General features: G+C 39.9%; 1 protein-coding gene across 1 annotated transcript in view; it reads right to left on the bottom strand.

Annotated features, from left to right (window-relative positions):
* Nucleotides 1-1,988: 1,988 nt before the first annotated feature.
* The window catches only part of LOC119653155 (homeotic protein Sex combs reduced), a 74,840-nt gene continuing 54,726 nt past the window's right edge, over nucleotides 1,989-22,102 (bottom strand). Inside the window, exon 2 of the mRNA XM_038057695.1 lies at nucleotides 1,989-2,658. Within this exon, the coding sequence (XP_037913623.1) occupies nucleotides 2,351-2,658 (308 nt within the window). The 3' untranslated portion in view covers nucleotides 1,989-2,350. The remainder of the gene's footprint in view (nucleotides 2,659-22,102) is intronic.

Raw genomic sequence — 22,102 nt, 5'->3', positions numbered from 1 at the left:
AGTGTATAAATTAAGTTACTATTTTTTTTTTTAATTTATTAAAATTTCTTTCTTATTACGAGAGTTGTGTTTTTTTTTATTGTGTACAGGGTACACCTTAATTTACTGTCTGTCAGCAGTATATTGACGCTCGTTTGTATTAAGTAAAGAGCTTGTTTCCGAGTTTTGTTTATTTTATTCCGCCATTTTTTGTAGTAAATTCATCTGAATACTGCATTTATTACTTATCGTCGGGGTGATTTCGATCAGAGAAAATTTTCACCTTACTTTGTTACTATTTCCAATATTTCCTCGAATATTTTCTGCTCTTCTGACGCATTTTCATATTTATTCAACTATTTACTCTTAGGGATTTGTATTTAAATAAAATTTAACTATTTGAAAGAATGCACTAACCTTACATACATACATTGTTCGCTTAACCGAATTTATTTTGTTCATAATTTTATTATTGTGTATAAGTTAATATCATTCTGAGTCTGGACTACAACATTTTACGTACTAAAAACTCAAAGAGTTGTTTTGTGATTTTACACTTTATACACTAACCTATACTCCAAGCATTGACAATATTTGTGTTATAAATCAAATTCAAACCGAAATTGCTTATATTGAGTTCTCCAATAATTATCATTACATTTTCGCATTTCTATAAAAACAGAAAAAAAAGATATAACAGCAATCTTTTATGAAAAAGTCCCAACCTTATATTAAAGTACGAGTTTTGTATTGCTACGAAACCCTAAAATAAGTTGCAAGTTTAGGTCTATACACATATTTAATTTTCTTATAGAAAACTAAAGCAAAGAAGGTTACAAAGAAATATTTAGTTTTGATGTTTAAAATTCAAGTAGACATTTTTCTCCGAATTTACAAACCAAAGGCCCTGTGTAATCCGAATTTGTTGAAGACTTTCACTTCACTTGACAGCAAATCAGTGTGAAAACTTAAAGAGAACAGTGAATTATACAACAAATTATTCAGATACTTCGAAATATTTATCTATTAATCTCTTTTCTCAGATATAGGTATATATTATTTGAGGAATCTATTTTTGTTTTTTTCTTTTAAAAAAGAACTTATTTTAAGTTGTGTTGTGTTGTCAGTTTTAATTTAATAATTTTTCTTTATTTTATTTATGTTTCTACAATATCACTAATAAAACATTATCTTACAGGATCCATACATATTTAATAGCTAAAATTTGTCATAGTTTGCGTTATTTACAAGTTCTACCTCCATCTGAGATTATTTTGTTCTAGATACTTTCTCCTCGTCTATGTATCGAATTATAAAACTAATTGTGTTAATTGTAAACATATATAAATCTATTTGGATTGCGAATTGGAAAACAGAAATAGAATTCAACAATGTTTGTTTGTAAAACAGGAAAACAATATAATAAGTGAAGAAGGACGAAAACGAAATGATACCGATATCTATATATTGCCATATTCTGAACGAACAACCTTAGTTTCAATGGGAAAAGCTACAATAATATAATTTTCTCGAAAAATAAATTCCACGAAATGAAGATCGTAATAAATACTATTAGTAGTGTTAGTACTTTAGATAACTTACAAACTAATGGCTTTTCGAATACTGTTTAGAGATTTCGGTTTATCACACTGGACGGGCAATAGCTTAACTGTTAGTTAAAATTTTGTTTTATTTACATTTAATCAATTATTTGAACTTTGCTCATCTCTATGAGTGAATGTTACAAAGTGTTAAACAAAACAATTTGAGGGGTTGGTTATGGTTGGCTGAGTATTTGATGCATTTGCATTCCTTTGATGTAGGATGAAATTCAGTCACATAATCATATTATGCGAAGTAGGAAGCCTCAAAAATAAACAGAATATTTCCAGTTGATCAAGGATGTGGATGGAGATGAAAAAATATAGAATGAGAGTAGGAGATTCTTGAAAATTAAGAAGAAGTGGCTGTATAACCAGCTGCCGCTGACTGTGCAAAAGTATCTTTTTATTGAGAGTGGTAAAGGATGATTATTGAAATGAACATTTTTGCTCTAGATAAAGGGAGAAAGCAAAGAAACAACCAAAGTTCAAATAATCGCCAGTATCATAAACCAATTCCATCACATATTTGGCTCACATCAGTTGTTTTACAGTGTAAAATAGAAAGTCCTAACGGAAGAACTTTCTACTTACACTGCACTTACTATTCTTGTTCACGTAAGAATGGATCAGAACTCTTGGGGATACTTTGAACAATCAGAATTGCTAAACAATGAATTGCTACTATCCTGATTATTCTGATATCCCTGATATGGTTCCTGATACAACTGATTGAGTCTCTAACCAGTACCCGAAAAGTGCCACGCGTCCTATGCACTCAAATGTGCAAACTGTGAAGGATGAATATCAAATTGATGATAAGGATGACCATACGGTGCCATATGATACGGTACAATATTCATTGATGCCATTTTATGTTCCTTTTTCCATTTCATTCTACGATTTTGGAACCAAATCTTGATTTGTCGTTCGGTTAGACATAGTGCATGGGCAATTTCGATACGTCTTCGTCGTGTCAGGTAACGATTGAAGTGAAATTCCTTTTCTAATTCTAAGGTTTGATAGCGGGTGTAGGACGTTCGTTGTCGTTTTGTTTCGCCATTCGCATTTACCGTACCTAAAAATTAAAAAGAAAATGTCAGCATTAATAAAATTAGGGTAATTTTGCTGGAAAAAAATAGAAGATCAAATATGTATAAAGGAATCTTTTGAAGGGGTGGAGAAGCTGGTTTGGCTGATATTATTTTTTGACCTCCCACTGTGAACCCCATACCGATCGGGTTTTCTTTCCGTACATTATCCCATAGACTTGCTTTCCCCCCGGTTATGGGCAGGTAGGTAGGTATCAGTGGCCCCTCCGAGGACCCCAAATAGCGCAAATAGCATTCACTCTGCAGCTAGAGATCTCTCTGTAGTCCCTAAAGAGTGGTCTACTCAGTGTCCGAAGCCTGACACTAGCTAAAGCTGGGCAATCGCAGAGGAAGTGCCTGAGGGTCCCCCCTTCTCCGCAGCTTCGGCAATGCGAACTGTAGGGTATGCCGAGTCTGGCGAAATGGTCCCCTATGGGCCAGTAATCCGTACATATCGTTGCAAACTTGAATGCATTTGCACGTGTTTGGCACAGGAGCTCTCGTGATCGGGCTATGTTATAAGCCGGACAAATCCTCCTTGACTTGGCACAGGTGGTAAGCCTTCGCCATCTAAGACCCGCGGCTGCTAAGTAGCGTGGGTAAATTCCGCTCTTGACAGCCGGCAGCGAGGCACCGACTGTACCTGTGGAAGGGCTGCGCGGGTTATGTAGGTGGGCGGGAAACGTGGATAAAAAGGGCAATGGGAAGAAGGGAGATTACCCAGAATAATAAATCAATATGAACGATGAGAAGGTGTATAAACTTACGGTGCAGGGGCTTGGAACCCCAATATTGACGGCCTTTGGGAGTGGACAAGCAGGCTCTCGGTCATCGATATCCCTCGACGAATATGAGTTCTCCCTCAAAATTCAACGGCGGAAAAAGACCCGGGCTACAGGAATCCCGTTAATGCCGGAAAATGTGTGGAAAGAAGAATGGAGGCTTTGGAATAGAAGTCCGACCTGGATGGGCGGAGAAAAAAGAGAGTTCGGAAAAAGGAAGACGAATATCCGGGAAATCAGCAGGTTCCCAAAAAACAAAAAGGTGTACCACCCGCTTTGAAAAAGTGGCCTAAAACATCTGTAGGCGGGAAAATAGTGTCTAAAACAGAAAGGGAGCCGGTGTTTCAAAAGGTACACGATAGTTGGGCTAAGGTTGGACCAAAAAGCCAAAAAAGAAGACGGAGAGAATGAGGATCCGTCCAGAGGCGATCATCAGTTCAAGGACGGGTAGTGTGTCCTATGCAGACATACTTAGACGAGTGAAGGCTGACCCTGATCTCAAAGATTTGGGGGTATGTAAGCACCAAAAGGGAACTAAAAGGGAGATTTCATGCTGAAAATTAAAAGGTCCGAAGAGAGCAAACCCGAAGGGTTTCGCAGCCAATCCAAAAATTTACTTCGAGAAAGTACTGCTATGCGTACTCAAAAGGATGAGATCGCTATACAGTGCAAGGACCTAGATGAGGTCACTTCTAGCCGGAGCGATTGGATTTTTCTTAGCGACTGTTTGGATGATTCTTGGGGGAGACAGACTTTTGGATAGAATCCTCACCTTTGCCGAAGCTTGGGTCCCGAAACTTGGACTACTACACATCCCTAAGTCGAAACAAGCCAGAATGAAGTGGATGAACAATGGCGAGGTGCGCCAGTGAAGACCAAGGCGAGATTGTCAAGAACGTTCAAAGAAATTTCATGATGACGGTATTCAAAAATTCCCAATTCGGTGGGAAACATGCATTTCCTTGGCAGAAGAGTACGAAGAAGAATAGAACATTTTTGTAAATGAAATATAATGAACAGAAACATTTTTACGAAATCAGTCCCGTTTATATTTGATATGCATAATAAAATACGGGAAGTCTCATCTTCTTCCTTTAGATGATCCGATCAGCTTGTAGCACTGATGAGAGGAACAAGTGGCTCCCGAAATATCGGTATTTACAAGGTTAATAAATATTTTAAGTCAAAAGAAAAGGCAAGTCTTAATTATTTCAAGAAACGAAGAGGCTGTATGGATACCCTACAGTCTAGAAAGGGGTTAACAGGTGACACTCTAAGTAGATAGTGTGTCACCCTTTAACTCCTGGCTGGCTTGTAATCCACCAACGGTAAGTAACCGTTCTATGCAATCTTCGGCGGGGAGCTCTATTTTATACAACCCAATATAGGTATCATGAGTTGTGCATGCAAATTTTTAAGGTTCCTTTGAAACCGGTGGTATACCAAAGAAGAGGACGATTAAACTACCGGTAAAGTGAATATCTGAAAGTTGACTCGTCTTTTTGAAGAGCTTTTCCAGATTTCTTGTTTGTGTATTATTTTACCTGGTCTAGCCAGATATAGATGCATGAGAAATTGCGCAGAAGCACTAGAAAAATAGGAAAAAACCTCCTAAAATGACGTATTTTCAAGCAAAGCAAATGGAACTACACCGAACCTTCCATTCAATCATTTAATCCGATTATTTACGAATTTTATTTCATTCTTCAATGTATTAATCAATTTCATCATAACAGAATTTAAAAACTGCAAGCATTGCTTGCTCAGAACGAAGAAAGTAATTAATTAAAATTTTTTACACCTTCATTATGTGGTTTAATCTTGTATGTCAGCTCAAAATGCATTCAATAACAAGCAGAAAAGTTTAAATAAATATTACAAACAGAGCAGAGCAAGAACGTTGCTGTGAATTTCAAAAAGGAATAGCATGAAATTGTCTCATCTTTTAACGCTAGTTGCGACAAATCAACATTGAAATAAGTACGGACGCCGCCAAGCCAAGAAAAATATTCAGGTGATATGAAAAGAAATCTGTCAGACACGACAGACATGTTGGAAAATTTATGATTATACCCGTGGAGGAAGTAGCTAAGAAAAAAATTTAGATACTTATGTATGTACCATGTATATACTCGTATTTAGTCGAGGACGAAGTATCTTTATGTATATGTATTTCAGTAGATTTCGGAATGTGTAATTCCACTGAATTTCTCTTCTTTGTTTTATAGTAAATTAGCAGAGAATTATTTATGTTCACGATTTCTGGTATATTATGTACTCTTGGATAGCAAGCAGCTAAGATAATATCTCTTAGATTACAGATAATAATTCTGTGATCTAGAGAAAATGCGTTCAGACATATTGAACAGTCCTTATCAAGAACCCAAACTTGTCGCTATACGAATCATATATGAATCCATGAGAACTAGTGGAATGTGAACCTCGTTCAGGGAGGTTTATAATTTAAAGGATTTAAAGTGTATAAAGTCATATATGACCAGGTAAAAATGAAAAGTTTCTCTGTCCAACAAATTTTAATTGAAGATTTGCACATGTGAAAGGTCTGCCCTAAAATAGGGCCGAAAAAATGCCCCAACTGAGCAGAAGGACAATCAAAAAGCCAATGTCGTGATCTTCTTGAAAAAAAAAATGTCTCTTTTGCCTAAACTAAAAAAATCTTGAAAGGACCTCATTGGAGGTCTTGGAAAACGTCCAGAAGAATAGAAAGACATGGTAAAGTGGTGCGGGGGAAGCCTTCCAGAGCTACTACCAAGGCTGAGAACAACGCCGCAATTGTAAAATATGCAAAATGAAGTTCTCCGGGGAATTTACTTTCATCATCATCATCATCAACGGCGCAACAACCGGTATCCGGTCTAGGCCTGCCTTAATAAGGAACTCCAGACATCCCGGTTTTGCGCCGAGGTCCACCAATTTGATATCCCTAAAAGCTGTCTGGCGTCCTGACCCACGCCATCGCTCCATCTTAGGCAGGGTCTGCCTCGTCTTCTTTTTCTACCATAGATATTGCCCTTATAGACTTTCCGGGTGGGATCATCCTCATCCATACGGATTAAGTGACCCGCCCACCGTAACCTATTGAGCCGGATTTTATCCACAACCGGACGGTCATGGTATCGCTCATAGATTTCGTCATTGTGTAGGCTACGGAATCGTCCATCCTCATGTAGGGGGCCAAAAATTCTTCGGAGGATTCTTCTCTCGAACGCGGCCAAGAGTTCGCAATTTTTCTTGCTAAGAACCCAAGTTTCCGAGGAATACATAAGGACTGGCAAGATCATAGTCTTGTACAGTAAGAGCTTTGACCCTATGGTGAGACGTTTCGAGCGGAACAGTCTTTGTAAGCTGAAATAGGCTCTGTTGGCTGACAACAACCGTGCGCGGATTTCATCATCGTAGTTGTTATCGGTTGTGATTTTCGACCCTAGATAGGAGAAATTGTCAACGGTCTCAAAGTTGTATTCTCCTATCCTTATTCTTCTTCGTGTTTGACCAGTGCGGTTTGATGTTGTTGGTTGATTCGTCTTCGGTGCTGACGTTGCCACCATATATTTTGTCTTGCCTTCATTGATGTGCAGCCCAAGATCTCGCGCCGTCTGCTCGATCTGGATGAAGGCAGTTTGTACGTCTCGGGTGGTTCTTCCCATGATGTCGATATCGTCAGCATAGGCCAGTAGTTGGGTGGATTTAAAGAGGATCTTATCCCTTGCATTTACCTCAGCATCACGGATCCCTTTCCCGAGGGCCAGGTTAAAGAGGACGGATGATAGAGCATCCCATTGCCATAGACCGTTGTTGATTTTGACTGGTCTTGAGAGTGATCCTGCTGCTTTTATCTGGCCTCGCACATTGGTCAGGGCCAGCTTAGTCAGTCTTTTCATTTTCGTCGGGATACCGAATTCTCTCATGGCCGTGTACAGTTTTACCCTGGCTATGCTATCATAGGCGTCTTTAAAGTCGATGAAAAGATGGTGCAACTGATGTCCATATTGCAACAATTTTTCCATCGCTTGCCGCAGAGAGAAAATCTGATTTGCCTGGATAGAAGCCTCTTTGGTATGGGCTAATGATATTCTGGGTGTATGGGGCTATTCGGCCTATCTTACAGATGGTACTCAGCAACGTGATACCTCTATAATTGCTGCACTGTGTGATATTTCCCTTTTTCTATATGAGACAGATAATGCCTCTTTGCCAGTCATTGATTCGCTGTCCCACACCTTGAGCACAAGTTGATGAACCACTTGGTGTAATTGGTCGTCTCCATATTTAACCAATTCGGCTGTAATTCCATCGGCAACTTATGATTTTTAAGCCGGTGAATTGCACGGACTGTTTCTTCAATACTTGGTGGTGGCAGTATTTGTCCGTCGTCTTCAGTTAGCGGGACTTCCAACTCGCCGATGTTCTGGTTGTTCAGTAGTTCATCAAACTACTCAACCCATCGCTCCAATATGCCCATTCTGTCGGAAATCAGATTTTCCTCTTTGTCCCCGCAGGATGAGCATCGAGGTGTATAAGGCCTCATCCTGCTGACTTGTTGGTAAAACTTCCGCGCCTGGTGCGGTTGCTCCCTGTACTTTTCTAGTTCACAGACTTGTTGGTTCTCCCAGGCTTCCTTTTTCCGTCTGTGAAGTCGCTTCTCCGCTCGACGGAGTTCGTGATAAGTCTCCGCGCGTGCCCGCGTTCTTTGATAATGCAACATTACTCGGTATGCGGCATTCTTCCGTTCCGTTGCTAGCTTACATTCATCGTCAAACCAGCCGTTCCGACTCCTTTTGCGGCTGGGGCCAAGTATGCTTGTGGCCGTATCCATGATAACGTTCTTCAGGTGATTGTGAAGATCATTTGTTGATGCTTCATCTCCAGGTCCTCAGTTGACTGCGGTTATTGCGGCATCCATTTCCCTCTTATAGGTGTCGCGGAGGGTTGTGTTGTGGATGGCTTCAGTGTTCACTCTCACCTGATTGTCAGAGGGGATTCTAGGTGGTATTGTTATTCGAGCTCGGAGCACCATGCCAACGAGATAGTGATCCGAGTCTATATTGGCCCCCCTATATGTTCTGACATTCATCAAGGCTGAGAGGTGGCGGCGTTCGATCAACACGTGGTCAATTTGGTTGAAAGTGGCCCCGTCTAGAGAGGCCCACGTATGTTTGTGGACCGCTTTCCGCGCAAACCAGGTACTTCCAACAACTATTTCGTGTGACCCTGCTAATTGAATAATCTGCAGTCCGTTATCATTAGTTTTTTCGTGTAAGCTATGGGAGCCAATGTATCGCCTGAATACGGGCTCCTTCCCTACTTGGCTGTTAAAATCCCCAAGTATGATTTTGATATCATATCTGGGACAGGCTTCGAGGGTTCGTTCTACTGCCTCGTAGAAGGTATCCTTTTCCGACTCTGCAGTCTCCTCTGTAGGGGCGTGAACGTTTATGAGGCTTATATTTCTAAACTTGCCTCGCAAGCGCCGAGTGCATAGCCGTTCGCTTATGTTTTCAAAGCCGATAACAGCAGGTTTCATTTTTTGGCTGACTAAGAAATCTACTCCGAGCACATGGTTTACTGGATGACCGCTATAATATATGGTGTAGTGGCTCTTCTCCAGGAAACCGGTCCCTGTCCATCGCATCTCTTGTAACGCTGTTATATCAGCCCTATATTGGGACAGGGTATCATTTCAATTTACTTTGAAGAGGATTAATATTGTTGTTTGAAAAAATATAGAAGGGGGGGGGGGGGGGGGGTAAGAAAATTCAAGGAGTATAAGGGGTATGGTTCCTTAGCGTCGGCTCTTTTACAAATATCTTTACCATAATTTGGTGCAATCGGTATTACTAATATAGTTCACTTCAAAATTCTCATCTGGTTATGCGATGGAATTGTTAATATGTCAGTTTTATTGCCCGGAAGGGAAACACTTGGGAGCAATAGAATTTTCGACGGTCCGTTGAGTAGTTCGCAGTATTTCTCAATTGTTCTGCGCCACGTGTTACTAGGACAACCCACCCATCGGCCACTTTGGATTAGTATAACGTAGTCTGCAATGCAGTTGTAACTTTTTTTAAAAATATGATCTATTTACTGCTATTTCCGGCTTATTATTAACACATTCGGAAGTATCTGACTGTTAACGAAAGTTTGGAGTCTTCGAGTAGCAGCAGCAGTAATTTACCGTGTGCTGCTTCCATATAGTAGCACTAACAGAACAATGAGGCGGAGCAAATTCAACTTTTTGACATTGATGAAGAGCAGGTGGAGTAGATATCCAAACTCCGCACCCTGTTCAAAAATGGTTTAATAGGACATAGCTTCATACCGAAACAATATTTAATGGAAAATTGTGTATTGTTCGAAAGGCACGTGTCTTTGGCTTTCAAAAATAATGAGATTTTTATATTTTATAACAGTTCTAGTGTTAAAGTGGAAATTCGGTATCAATAAAGTACGAGTTCTACCGCACAACCATAGTGTCCAACACAGTTGGGAATATTAACGGTGCGTTAGGTGCTCAGTTTATTTCTCAATCGAAGCTAAGTCTCTGGTTTGTGCCTATTGAATGAGCCACGTGGCAAAGTAGAATGCGTCCTGGTTAAAGAGCGCATGAGTTATCATTGCTGCTGGCCGAGAAAATGCCAGTAGTGTACCATCAACAAGCTTTTGTTTGATAGTTTCAAACGCCTAGACGGTCTCTGTAGACCACGTAACCTTGCGGGAGTCTTCCGTTTTGGGCCTAAACAAGTAAGCGTTGAGGATCGCTTGGTAGTGAGCGGCTTTGAACAGGAAACGACGATAGAAGTTTACCCAGCCTAAGAACCGTGCTTGGCAGGGGAGAGTTTTTGATCACTTAAACCTTATCTGGGTCTGGTTGAATTGAAGCAGGAATTTGCATTTTTCAACGTTTACAACGGGCCCGCCCTCAAGGAGACGTTAAAAAATGCACTCGAGGTGGTCCAAATGCCCAGATTTGTCCACCTAGCGGAAATCGGCAAGTTGAAAAACTGGACAAGTGATTCTTTCTCTCCTAAACTGCAAAAAATGAACCATTTTTGAATCAAATTGTTACGTGTGATAAAAATGAATCATGTACCATAAATGGCGTTGCGTTTTTTGATTTTTTTAGAGATTGACCAATTAATCGGTTCGAACGTGTAGTCCGTCATATAGTCCATGGCAAAATTGCAGGAGTTGGGGTTGGAAACTTTTGGAAATTTGGACAACATTTTGTTGTGGCAAAAATTCAATTCCGCAGAGGCTGTGAAAACGGTTAAACAGTTCCTTCTCCTCTTTGAGCAAGACTTCAACGTCAAAGGGATAAATAGGTTTTCATTATAATCCAGAAGTATGTCGATAGCATGGGCGATTACTTTCATTAAAAATAGATAATCTAAATAATGAAAAAAAAAAAAATGATTGAATGTGGATTTTTTATTAACAGGAAAGGACCCAATGTTATCCATTCTGAGTCCAAGATTCTGGCGAAACATGCCAACGAGAAAGAGCCTCCCGCCGTGAATCTTCAATATTGGAAGAATCTTGTACCTTCAGCTACATCATGGACGTGGGAAAAGTCAAAAGAACGAATTTACTATGAACATAACTTTGGCTGGCGTCCAATTTTTAGAACATACGACTTGTGGCTTTGTCCAGGGCACAGGCAACACACTAGTCGGTGCTTTACCTCTGTGCTGGGGACAGTGTGGTTACCAAGCTTTATTTGCTCCAGTATATAGTTAACACTGCATGGTGAATTATATTGAGATGAAAAACTGCTTGGTAGTTCAGGCGTAAGCCGGTAAACCAGAATTATCTTTTTTTTGTTTAAGGATTCACGGGGCCTTAAATTCGCGTGCAATTGACAGTAGGCTTGACCAAATATAGAGAAACTGAACTACTAGGCAATTTTCTGTTTCTATATAATACTCATTGACGTCGTGTTTGCGAATCTGTGTAAGGGAGCGAATAACACCTGGTAACCAGGGCCGAGGTGAGGCAGCGTCTGATGAGTTCCTTCTGTCCTGGCTGAATCAACAAGTCGTCTGTCTCAAATAGTTTATTGATATCCACCTTGATACTACGCATTATCAATATATTTATCAATTATACAACAATTTTGCATACAACTGGATTATTTCTTAGTATGCATACTTGAGCCTGAGAAAAGATTAAATTTTCATGAATTTTTGAATCACTTTGGCACAGAATCTTTTCTGGCCTGCACCGCAATTGTTCTCTGATCCTGTGATCAGCCAACAACATGATATTTTCATACGCACAATGCAATGAATGCGCATTATTTATTATCTTCAAGTATTATTTGAGATTTTTAGCCAAGACGTTTATTCAAATTTTATTTCAATCTTAATATTTTAAAATGTAGATTCGGCCCGGAAAATAAAGATTGTTTGCCCGTCCGTATGTAAACTACGTACCCATTCGTTCAAGAATGCACTCAAATTTCACGAAGTAACTCATCTCCATTCTGTCAAGTTGTAACATTTTCACTATGAGAGCGAAACATCCATCGAGAATATGTGAAGCGCACAGGGTCCATGTCGTTAATGTAATGCTGTAATCTTGATATATGGACAGTGACGCTGTCAAACACAGTTTTTCGAATGATATAAAATGTCAGGTGGTTACATTTTGATATAGGATGATGTGAAATGTGACCACGCCGAAGATTGCATAGAAAGTTCGCAGAGGCGAGTTGTGTTAGGGATGCGCCAGCAATGGTATTAATCGATTGTTATGTGAGAGTCTATGAGCTTTAGGGAATGCTTTTCTCTTTTGTAACTTTCAGAAATTTCATCTATAAAATGAACATATTGGCTAGCAGTAATATTGTAGTCATATCTCCTAACAAGGCAGTCCTTTTCTCGTAAAAGATACGAGTATATTCTCGGAATATCAACAACAACATTGAGACGTCAAGTTGTAAGAGGTTTGAAGGATATAATCCGAGACATTCGTCCTCCTTGCTTCTAGACAAAAATATGAACGTTGATTGGTTCTTAAAATTAAAGGGAGCCTTTTTTTGCAATACATAGTGTGACGAGGTTTGGCTTCGATACTTTACTTGCCATGATGAAGGTTCATTGCAGAATGGAAGCGGAAGCAGAAAAGAGGGCCATCTAAAGCTAAAATTTAGACAGACGGGGGTGTCCAATTGGATGGAGTAGTCATGTGGAAAAGTGAGACAAAAAGCTATATAAGAAAACGACATATTTTTATACATATTTTTACCACCCCGGGGAATCGGTGTCCTGTCAGATCAAATGATGCCTTACGAATACCTCTAGCATCCAAAGAGTGCTTTTGTTTCGGGTATGCCTTCGCGGATTTAATTTTTGCCGCCTAAGCAACTGTATCAGCAAGTCTGTTACTTTCTGCGTTCAATCCGCCCAAGAGAAATATTCGGAGAGCCTCAATATACCGACAATTAGTAGTAGAAGTATCATCAAGATTATTTATTGAATTCCACTACCGAGTCTTCACCGGAAGCACAAATCAGCACTGGTGGAGACCAATTGAAAAAAGTTGTGACATTTTAGTTATTTCTAAACGCAAGAGGTTTGAGTTGAACTTTTCACTGCAAAAATTTCTACAACAAAATTGAGTCGCAAAATCCGTGCAGCGTTCTTGACAATGAAGATAACGGACATTGCGCTGAACACGTTTTACTACCCAAGTCTTTGTCAACTTACTTACGCGAGCATAATAGCTCCGAATTGTGCAAACGTGAAATGCATTTAATTCACAATTTTCGAACTTTCTCTATCAAAGGGTAACAGTTAAAAGAACGATGAAGAGAAAGTAGGAATTTTGTCCCACAAAATACGTATATACTGGGCACTATGTGGTGGTTTCCATACCACATATGAATGCCCACCAGACAAGGAAGACCCATCTGGGAAGAAATGCGGTCACTATGATAGTTATCACACTGTCTACTACAGGGGATGTCCTGTACCCGTTGAAGTGAATCAAGGAATCTAGTAAGCAATCAGGAGATTCTTAATAGTCAATTCAAGTCCAGTTCCTGTTTCCGACCCTCCTGATAGACTAGATTTAAACATACCGTACAATTAAAGCATACTGTTCCTGCGTCTAACATTGAATTAAAGATATTGTGGTCGTTAGGCTATTAACAAAAAAATCCGCTGCATATATAAAATATAAAATAGGACCCCATTTCCCTGGGGTAATTCCGCTATGAACTTACAATCATCAATCAGTGACGTGTTGCTTGCTCTGTATTAAGGAATACCACTGAGCAATACCTCTTTTCTTCGAAAGCTGTTCTGATTCAATCTGTTGAGCTTGCATCTATTGCATTATCATCATCACCATCATCAACGGCGCAACAACTATTGTTTTCTAACACTGCCTTAATAAGGAACGCTAGATATCCCGATTATGTGCCAAGGCCCGTTAGCTATTGTCTGGCATCCTGTCCTATGTCATCGCTCCATCAGAGGCAGGGTCTACTACGTTTTCTTTTTCTACCATAGCAATGGCTTTTATAGGTTATCCGCGTTCGATGAAACAGTCTGATGGACCATATTGAGCCAGATTATATCTATGACAGAACATTCGTGATATGCTCACAAATTTCACCATTATGTAGACTACAATGACAATGAATCATTGTGGACGTAAGGGCAGATTCGACAGCATCCGGCTGCCTCCGTATTCCATCTCATCCGTTACTTCATCCCGACGAAGAAGAAAGAATATTCAATTTTTCAATAAAATGAGCGAAGAAATTGGCGTTTCACAGGTAGGGGAAGAGACTTCACGGAAGCTCAGACAGTAATACCTTTCAACATATAGCCGCAAAGGCCTCTAGATCCAGAGACTCCTGGGAGGCAATCATCTACGAGACGGTAAGTCTCAAAGGCAAATACAAAAAAACGACTAGCTCTTGAGGTATACTACTAGGGAAAGGATAGGGAACTCCACAAGCTGTGAAGGGAAATTCAAGTAAAGGAACATTTGCTTCTGGGGAAAAGAAGTGAACCCTGAAACTTGATAGAAATGCACGTGGAGCCTAGCCGGGACCAATGTTGAGAACCATTGTATCTTATATCGGACACCTTAAAATGAGGTTGTGGGTAGAAATAGGCCAAAAGAATTTCAAGCCAAAAACCTAGTAAATGTTGGGCTTAACGGGAACTGGCGTTTTGACGTCTCGTGTTGGTTGAATTTTCAGAATCCTGTGGGGACCCACACATCGGTTAAAAGGATTTGCGATTTTATTACAATGGCACGTAAGGGGTCGAAGGACTCAAAGGTCCCTCCCACATTCCCGAGCCTGCCTAGCATCGAGGCATGTAGGTACGTGTCGACGAAGCTATATTTCTGATATGTTAGATATTGCCTTCTGTTTGTAGTTAAGTCTAAAATTGATAGACCAGTAGCTTACTCCAAACTAAAATTTTATTTTATTATGTATATATATATTTCGGGAGCAACTTACTCCCTTCATCCCTTCCAATCAATTTCTCGATGGTCTGAGAATTATACCCATTCCTAATAGCGGTGTCAATAATAATGTATCCCTCCCAATCAATTTCTCGATGGTCTGAGAATTATACCCATTCCTAATAGCGTCGTAAAAGTCAGGCAACACAATAGGCATGCCTATACAACGCTATTTTCGCAGCAGAAGGAGGCAACCACCAAACGAATAAGTATCCCATACTCCTACCTATTCAACAACATCAGGAATTGGGCAAAAAAGTACCAACTGGAAATCGTAGGTTCGAGTCGATCATCCACCTTGCGGACTTTACTCGGAAGCGTTAAGGATCCTTTGGGAGCGAACGAAAAAAGTGGGATTTACCGAATAACGTGTAGCGACTGCAATAAAATATACATAGGACAAACGAAACGCCTGATAACGACGAGATTTGATGAGCACATTAGGGAAGCGGTAAATTGTGTTCGGAAACAAAAAATCATCCATAAGGTCATCAGTGGCAGCGCATATAGTCGAAGAAGCCCATATCATTCAACGCGATAACCTTGAGCTCTTGAGGCATACAAACCGAACTACAACCTTGGACCCTTGGGAAAGTCTAGAAATTCTGAGAGAAGACGCGACGCGGTTATTAAATACGGATTCCGGTAATTGCCCCTCAAAATTAATAAGACTTGCCGCGGTAATTAATAGATAATTAAGTTAATAATTTAATGTTTTTTCTTTTTTGGTAAAAGTAATTTAGGTAATTAGTGTTTTTAGTATAAATAGAACTGTAGAATCGCAATTGTTTTTAGTAGCTTTGTACTGATGAAGGGAGTAAGTTGCTCCCGAAATATATATATACATAATAAAATAAAATTGTAGTTTGGAGTAAGCTACTGGTCTATCAATTTTATATTTCTGATGTAAATTTTTTATTGATTCCGGTTACTTTTGGGACAGAGTATAACCGAGACTGCAACTCCATTTTCTTTCATGAGGTAATTTAAGGAGCAGTGTTCCATTAAAAGCCTTCTGCTGGTTGTCATCTCCTCTTCTCGAGGGCCTCGGGATTTTTTACAAATATTTTGGCTTGCCAGCGGGAATTCAAATTTCTCTATTAGAGTAGACTTGACAGTGGATGGCCTGACACCAAATGCTCGCTCTGGTCAATCCAGAGTCAGACCCATCATTAGCCAGTATGTCGATCCCCTCATTGCTAGCGATGTTCGAGTGCCTTGGAAGTCACACCAGGAATATTTCGTCCGTTCGGTCAAGGTGCAGCTGTAACTGGTGGCAACTCTATACAAACTGATTTCATAAAGTATTGGTGTTTAATGTTGAAAACGCTGCCTGACTGTCGAAACAGTTCGCGGTCTTTTAGTTCTTTTTCATGCTCTGTTTTTTCAAATGCTGGTGCTGAGGTTGTTCTGGATACTAAGCTCATATAGAGCCTCGGCGCCATGACGATCCTCATATAAAGGCCGGAGAAGGCGTCTGTTCAACAATGGCTGCCCTTTGGAGTTAGTCGTGCACTCTCTCATATATATATCGTTGAGGGAAGCGCAGTACTACCTGTAAAGTTTAGCTCTAACATATCGACTCAAAGCAAGCCAAGGAATTTAATAACAGGTACCTTATATCTTATTGAAATCGTCATGCAAGAGACCTTAAGGGTGGGGTTTGAACTCTCCAATATCCCTTAGTGGCAACTTCCCATCTTTCACTGGAAATGTGGAAACCAGTTTGAACGCTATTGTAGATCTGAACTCTAAGCAAATTGAGATGTATCTTATGCTGAAAATGAGTCAGCAATAACAAACAATTGACCTCTGCAGATGACATTTCAATCCATTTTGTAATATGGTGGTGAGGTGGCTGTGTTAAGAACCATTGGAAAGCGCTTCTATCCCTTTTAGTTCATGATCTCTCGCACAAATAAATGACTTTCTGTTTGTTTTCTTGCTGAAAGAACCAAATACATCAGAGTAATGTAGATAAATGGGCTCAATTAAAAAGATTCAAAAGTGAATAACTAACTAAGGTTTTGATATCGATGTCTGCAGTATCGACAACATCCCTAATTTATCACCATCTCCGAACTCTGCATTTGCATCCTGGTCCCGTCAAAAAAAAAAAAAAAATCAGAAACAAGGGCGAAATTGCAAAACAATGCAAAAAGTTCACTTTGCATATACAAACATAACTGACCTTGGATGTCTACTTAAAATCCTGTTTCTCGTCCAAAAAAATCTTGAGTTTTTCAAATTTCCGCACAAAGCGATTGTCTACTTTCAACAACAAAAGTATCTTTTCCAATGAGATGTGAAAGGAGGAGGGCGTGATTTTAAGATTTTCTTTTTTTTTTCAAAAAGATTAATTTAACACAAATCGATTTGGATGGACGTGTTTGATTAAATCATCTGCGAAAATAGATTTTCACGTTTTTGTTCATCTAGATAAATATATAATTCGGTGGATATCCACATGCATTTGATATTGGGTCCAAGATGAATGGCGGATGAATAATACTAAGTAGAATAGTGTTTTTTGTATCATTCGAAAGTGAGTTGACTGACTATATGTGTGATGTGAATCTGAGGCACATGTTGTGAGAAGTTTGAACAGATAAATGACAAAGTGATGTAGCTGCCTTGCATTGGAATAAGATAAAATTGAATAATTTTTTGCAGGGTGAACTGAAATTTGAAAATGCATATAATGGTCTTGTCGATGCAGGTTAGATAGATAGATAAATGGCTATTCTTTATCTGCGGGGTATACTGTCAGAACGCCTTTCGCAAAGTAAAGGTGGTTTGAAACACGACCTCCAACTACATGCCAGAGAATATCAGCCATCTTAGTGGACCGAAAAGATTGTGCTGAAATTGAAGTTATTTCTTCAGAGAGTATGGTAGCCTCCTTCCATTATGAGACCGACAAAGCTATTTTCCTTTCAGGAAAGCCTGTCATGCGCTGACTAATCTCTGTCAAAACTTCCCTCTGCATCCATAATTCTAGTTTTATTTCTAATTGAGCCATCAGGCATTTCCGTTTCTTCCAATCTACCCCACACCCTGTACCTTACATTCTCTGTACACTTTGCACAAAAATATTCAATGGGTTTAGAAGATATTTTCTGTCAACGGAGCTTAAGTCATGTCGGCCGCTGACACGATTGTTTCATTGCACCAACATCCATGAGTATTTGAAACCAACAAATTTATTTAACATAGTTTGCACGGGCAATTTCACATTGATGGGTAACACGAATAGTTGAAAATGCTTAGGAGATTAATGGACCATTTGACGGTTACACTACTACGTACGAGTGTGGATTGTTGCATAACTTTGTTATTTTTTAATTGAGAAGGGGCTGCATATCGTGTATTATGGGGTCAGGCCATGAGATGTCTGAATCTGAGCCTTCGCAATGAATGAAATTTGCATTTCTAGAGTTGTTGCATTCTAGCCGAAAACGTTTAGGTTTCACTTCCTAGCTGGAATTTGATTTGGATGAGATGTTAGGAAAAATAGTGGTTGATGCCGTTGGGAACAGAATCCTTTTTAAACATTTTTGTGGACTTTTCACGAGCTGGATTCTGTGAGTTTTGTTGTAAACAATCCGTTTCGTTTCTATGTCTCTATGTTCTCGATAGGGGGTACCCATGTTGAATTCCATGCAACTTACTCGGTATTCACGAGGAGATTTGGTTTGGAAGACCAAATTCAGAAGTTTCGTGATGTTTGTGGTTGACATCGCTAGGTCAGCTTTTAGATTCCAGCGTGAAGATATATATATATATATATATAGTTTGATCTTCCAGTCTATCATAAAGCCGAAGTATTTCACCGACGTTTTGAACTTAATGAATCTCACTGACTAACATATGAAGTGTGGCGCGGGTCTTCTTTTTGACCACTTTAATTTTTCAGAGCTCGGGAGAATCCATCATTCTTCGTTGTCTTTCCCGGTTCTCGTAGAAGGAATTTCTTAGGTAGTCTGTCAATATCCTCAAGAGGTAGCCTGGAACGTGAAAACGATAATGTTGTAAAAAGTCGTGTTGGCTGTGAGCCTCAGTTGATCCTTTCCTTAATTGTATTAAAAAAAGTTTTGGCAACAGATTTGATTTGGTGATCTCCTCGACCAGTTTTCCCGTTGTGGCAGACATACTAGGGCTGTTCGCTGACAACCCCCTGCTTTTATTCAGTACAAGTCTCGAAACGTTCCAGTGAAAAGCAAAAATATTCGCTGACAAAGAGGTCGTAGGAAGGAGAGAATTATGAGCCTCTCCCTTTTCAAAGAAATAAAATCCTAATTTCCTTAAAGTTTTTCTCTATTCCTGGCCTAGGGGAGCTCCCACCCCTCAAATTTCTCCCCCAATCTACACGGGACTGGTTGGCAAACCTGCATTGAATGCCTTCTTTCTTTTTCTTTTTCTTCAGCCTTTGTCCCGTTCACAAGTGAGGTCGGCTCGCTCGCTATTTAGCTCTATCGAATGCCTGATCTGGGTGCAATCTCGACGTTTTTAAATCCTTATCCAGCGTATCAAGCCACCGTTGTTTCGTCCTGTTGAGTAGGCTTCCATTCCCGGTGCTGCTTTTCACTCATGAATGACCTGGAGTGGATGGAGTCGAGAGAATCTCTAATCATTCCAAACAATCCAAAGAGGGCTAAGAGTCGTATCCCAGTCATCTCCTTCTCGACTTTTATCTTGAGTTTCATTATGGTACGTAGTAACTAACCTATGGGGTCGTATACAGAGGCGATCAAATTACGCACTTTTCCTTTAGTATATTCCGCAATTTGAACCGAGTTGGTTTGATAGAGGAAACATTATTCTTGAGGATGGAAATGATTCGCCATCATTTTAAGGTCAGTCTCTGCTTTTTGTGCTTCAACCTATGAATCTATCTGAAGTGATTTATCCACATGCTGCAATGTTTCCTTCAAATCCGAGGCCCATTCTTTCGAGGAAAGTTTCCCCTTGGTTAAAATCTTAGTTATTGCTGGAACGGATTCCTCAGTTTTCTCTAAACTGATTACCCCATATAGAAGCCCGTAAATACAGATATAATCAGGGAAATCCATTGCACTCAGGCGGTAGAGAAAAACCTCTGTCGCAGTATAAATCAATTGGTGACCTCGATGTGATCCAGTGCGATAATTGAAAATCATAAGCCGATAGTTGGGAAGCTACATCACGTATAGTATTGGCCAAATTTCCACGATGGAGAAACTTATGGCTGTACAATCAACGATCAAGTTTAAAAAGGATCCAGTGTCCTGTAAGATAAGGCAGTATTTGGACCAGAAGTTGGGATTGGCGGAAGTGTACTGCTCTCATTTTAGCAGAATCCCCAATCTGTTAAGTTTATTCGAAGAGACGGCACCAGAACATCCGAACTTTCCAAACCGGAGGAGGAAGTCCCTGACGCACTTTATTTTGGATATTGAGAGGAATGCTAGCGGCGAACATTCTAAGGAATACTACCAATTAAAAATCAACTTGCTTCAACACGAACTTGTACAGAATGATCAGACAATATAGGAAGATGTCATCGAAAGATCCTTATTTGACTACCAGCCTGAGCTCTCCCAAGAACTGCATTGTTCAACGCAAAACGCAAAAATTTCGCCACAGGAGCGACTGGGGGCGACAACTCACTGCCTCGATCAAGTGACGACCCAGTGCAAGTGCCCAAACATTTTTCTACCGACTTTCTAGGGGGATTAAAATTTGTATCTTCAACTGATCCATAATCGGGCAATCGGTAACGCGCAAAAAATGTATTACCCGACAAGGAATTTATGAAGCGAAGTCCGACGACTAGTCACACTTGTCAATATCCAGTGAAGATTATTTAGACGCCTGGAATATAGTGAAGGACAGATATGATAACAAAAGACGTTGACGTTGATGCACCTTCTTAACAAAATGCTGTTGCAGCCATCGAGTTCGGTCGAACCTGAACCATCATTCAGAGAATTTACACGATGTGGCAAACGAATGTTTTTTGAGACTCAAGGATTTGGGCATTTCCATCGACTCTTGGGATCCTATATATTGGATCACAGTACACACGCGCTGTATGAGCAATCATTGAAAAACCTTCGGCCAAGCATTTTCTAACATTTTTGGAAGATCAATTCCAAAATTTGGAAGCGTTTGGCGAACTGGTCTCGCAACAATTAATAAAAAACAGCCAAAAGCCGCTGCTCTAGGAGTACCTGTACCAATCGCTATAGGATCACCGCCACATTGTAAAGAAGAATAATAATTGTTACAACTGCTTGGATGTGGACCATATTAGTCAAAAATTCTCAAATGCTCACCGCGGCATAACACTTTATTACACGTAGACAGTACTTCAGCAAAGGAATCTTCGCCTACCAATCAAAGCATACGGTCAACCGAGATATCACCTCAGCCACAAGCAACTACATCGGGAACGTCAATGAACTCAAAAACCCTAGTAGCCAAGGCTAGCAATATTCCTTGATTCCGGGTATCAATTCAACTTCATCACCGAACACCTCGTCAAACAGCTTGGCTTGAAGGAAATTCCTGATGCATTGTGGATACAAGGGATCGGCCCAGGGACTCAAAGAACTCAATCCAGAGTAAATTTTTTAAACCCGTCCAGGACAACTGGATTTTCTACCAGGATCGAAGCTTTTGTTCTACCCCAGATTACTAATTCATCGACATCTTATCATGGTCCATTCCACAAAATGTTTCGCTTGCAGATCCTGGGGTCAATCATCCTAATCAGATCGATATTCTCCTTCATCCTCCTCTCCCAATTTGTTTTAAAAGCCAATAAAAGCAACAATTTTGATGGACGGTATCACGGTTGACAAATAATCCTAAGACTCAAATTGGTAACCAAAAATTTGTTTGGACTCTCCTTTGTTAAAAACTTTTCCAGATTAAATGAGAACAAGTAAAATCTACGTAATATGTGACCTATAGGGCGAAAAGTTGATCAACATAGGGGATCTCGACAAAAGAAAAAGGATTCCAGAAGCAAGTAGGAGCTTTGCATTTTTTTCTACAGAAACAAAATTCTGTACAGAATCCTGATGATTGGAGTAGGAATCGAAATGATACATCCCCGTCTGGAGTTTTCTCAGATTCCCGGAATGGGGGTAAATGA

Source organism: Hermetia illucens, chromosome 3 (genome assembly GCF_905115235.1).
Source record: "Hermetia illucens chromosome 3, iHerIll2.2.curated.20191125, whole genome shotgun sequence".
In the NCBI taxonomy this organism is placed as follows: Eukaryota; Metazoa; Arthropoda; class Insecta; order Diptera; family Stratiomyidae; genus Hermetia; species Hermetia illucens.
This window is presented reverse-complemented; position numbering and strand designations above follow the sequence as displayed.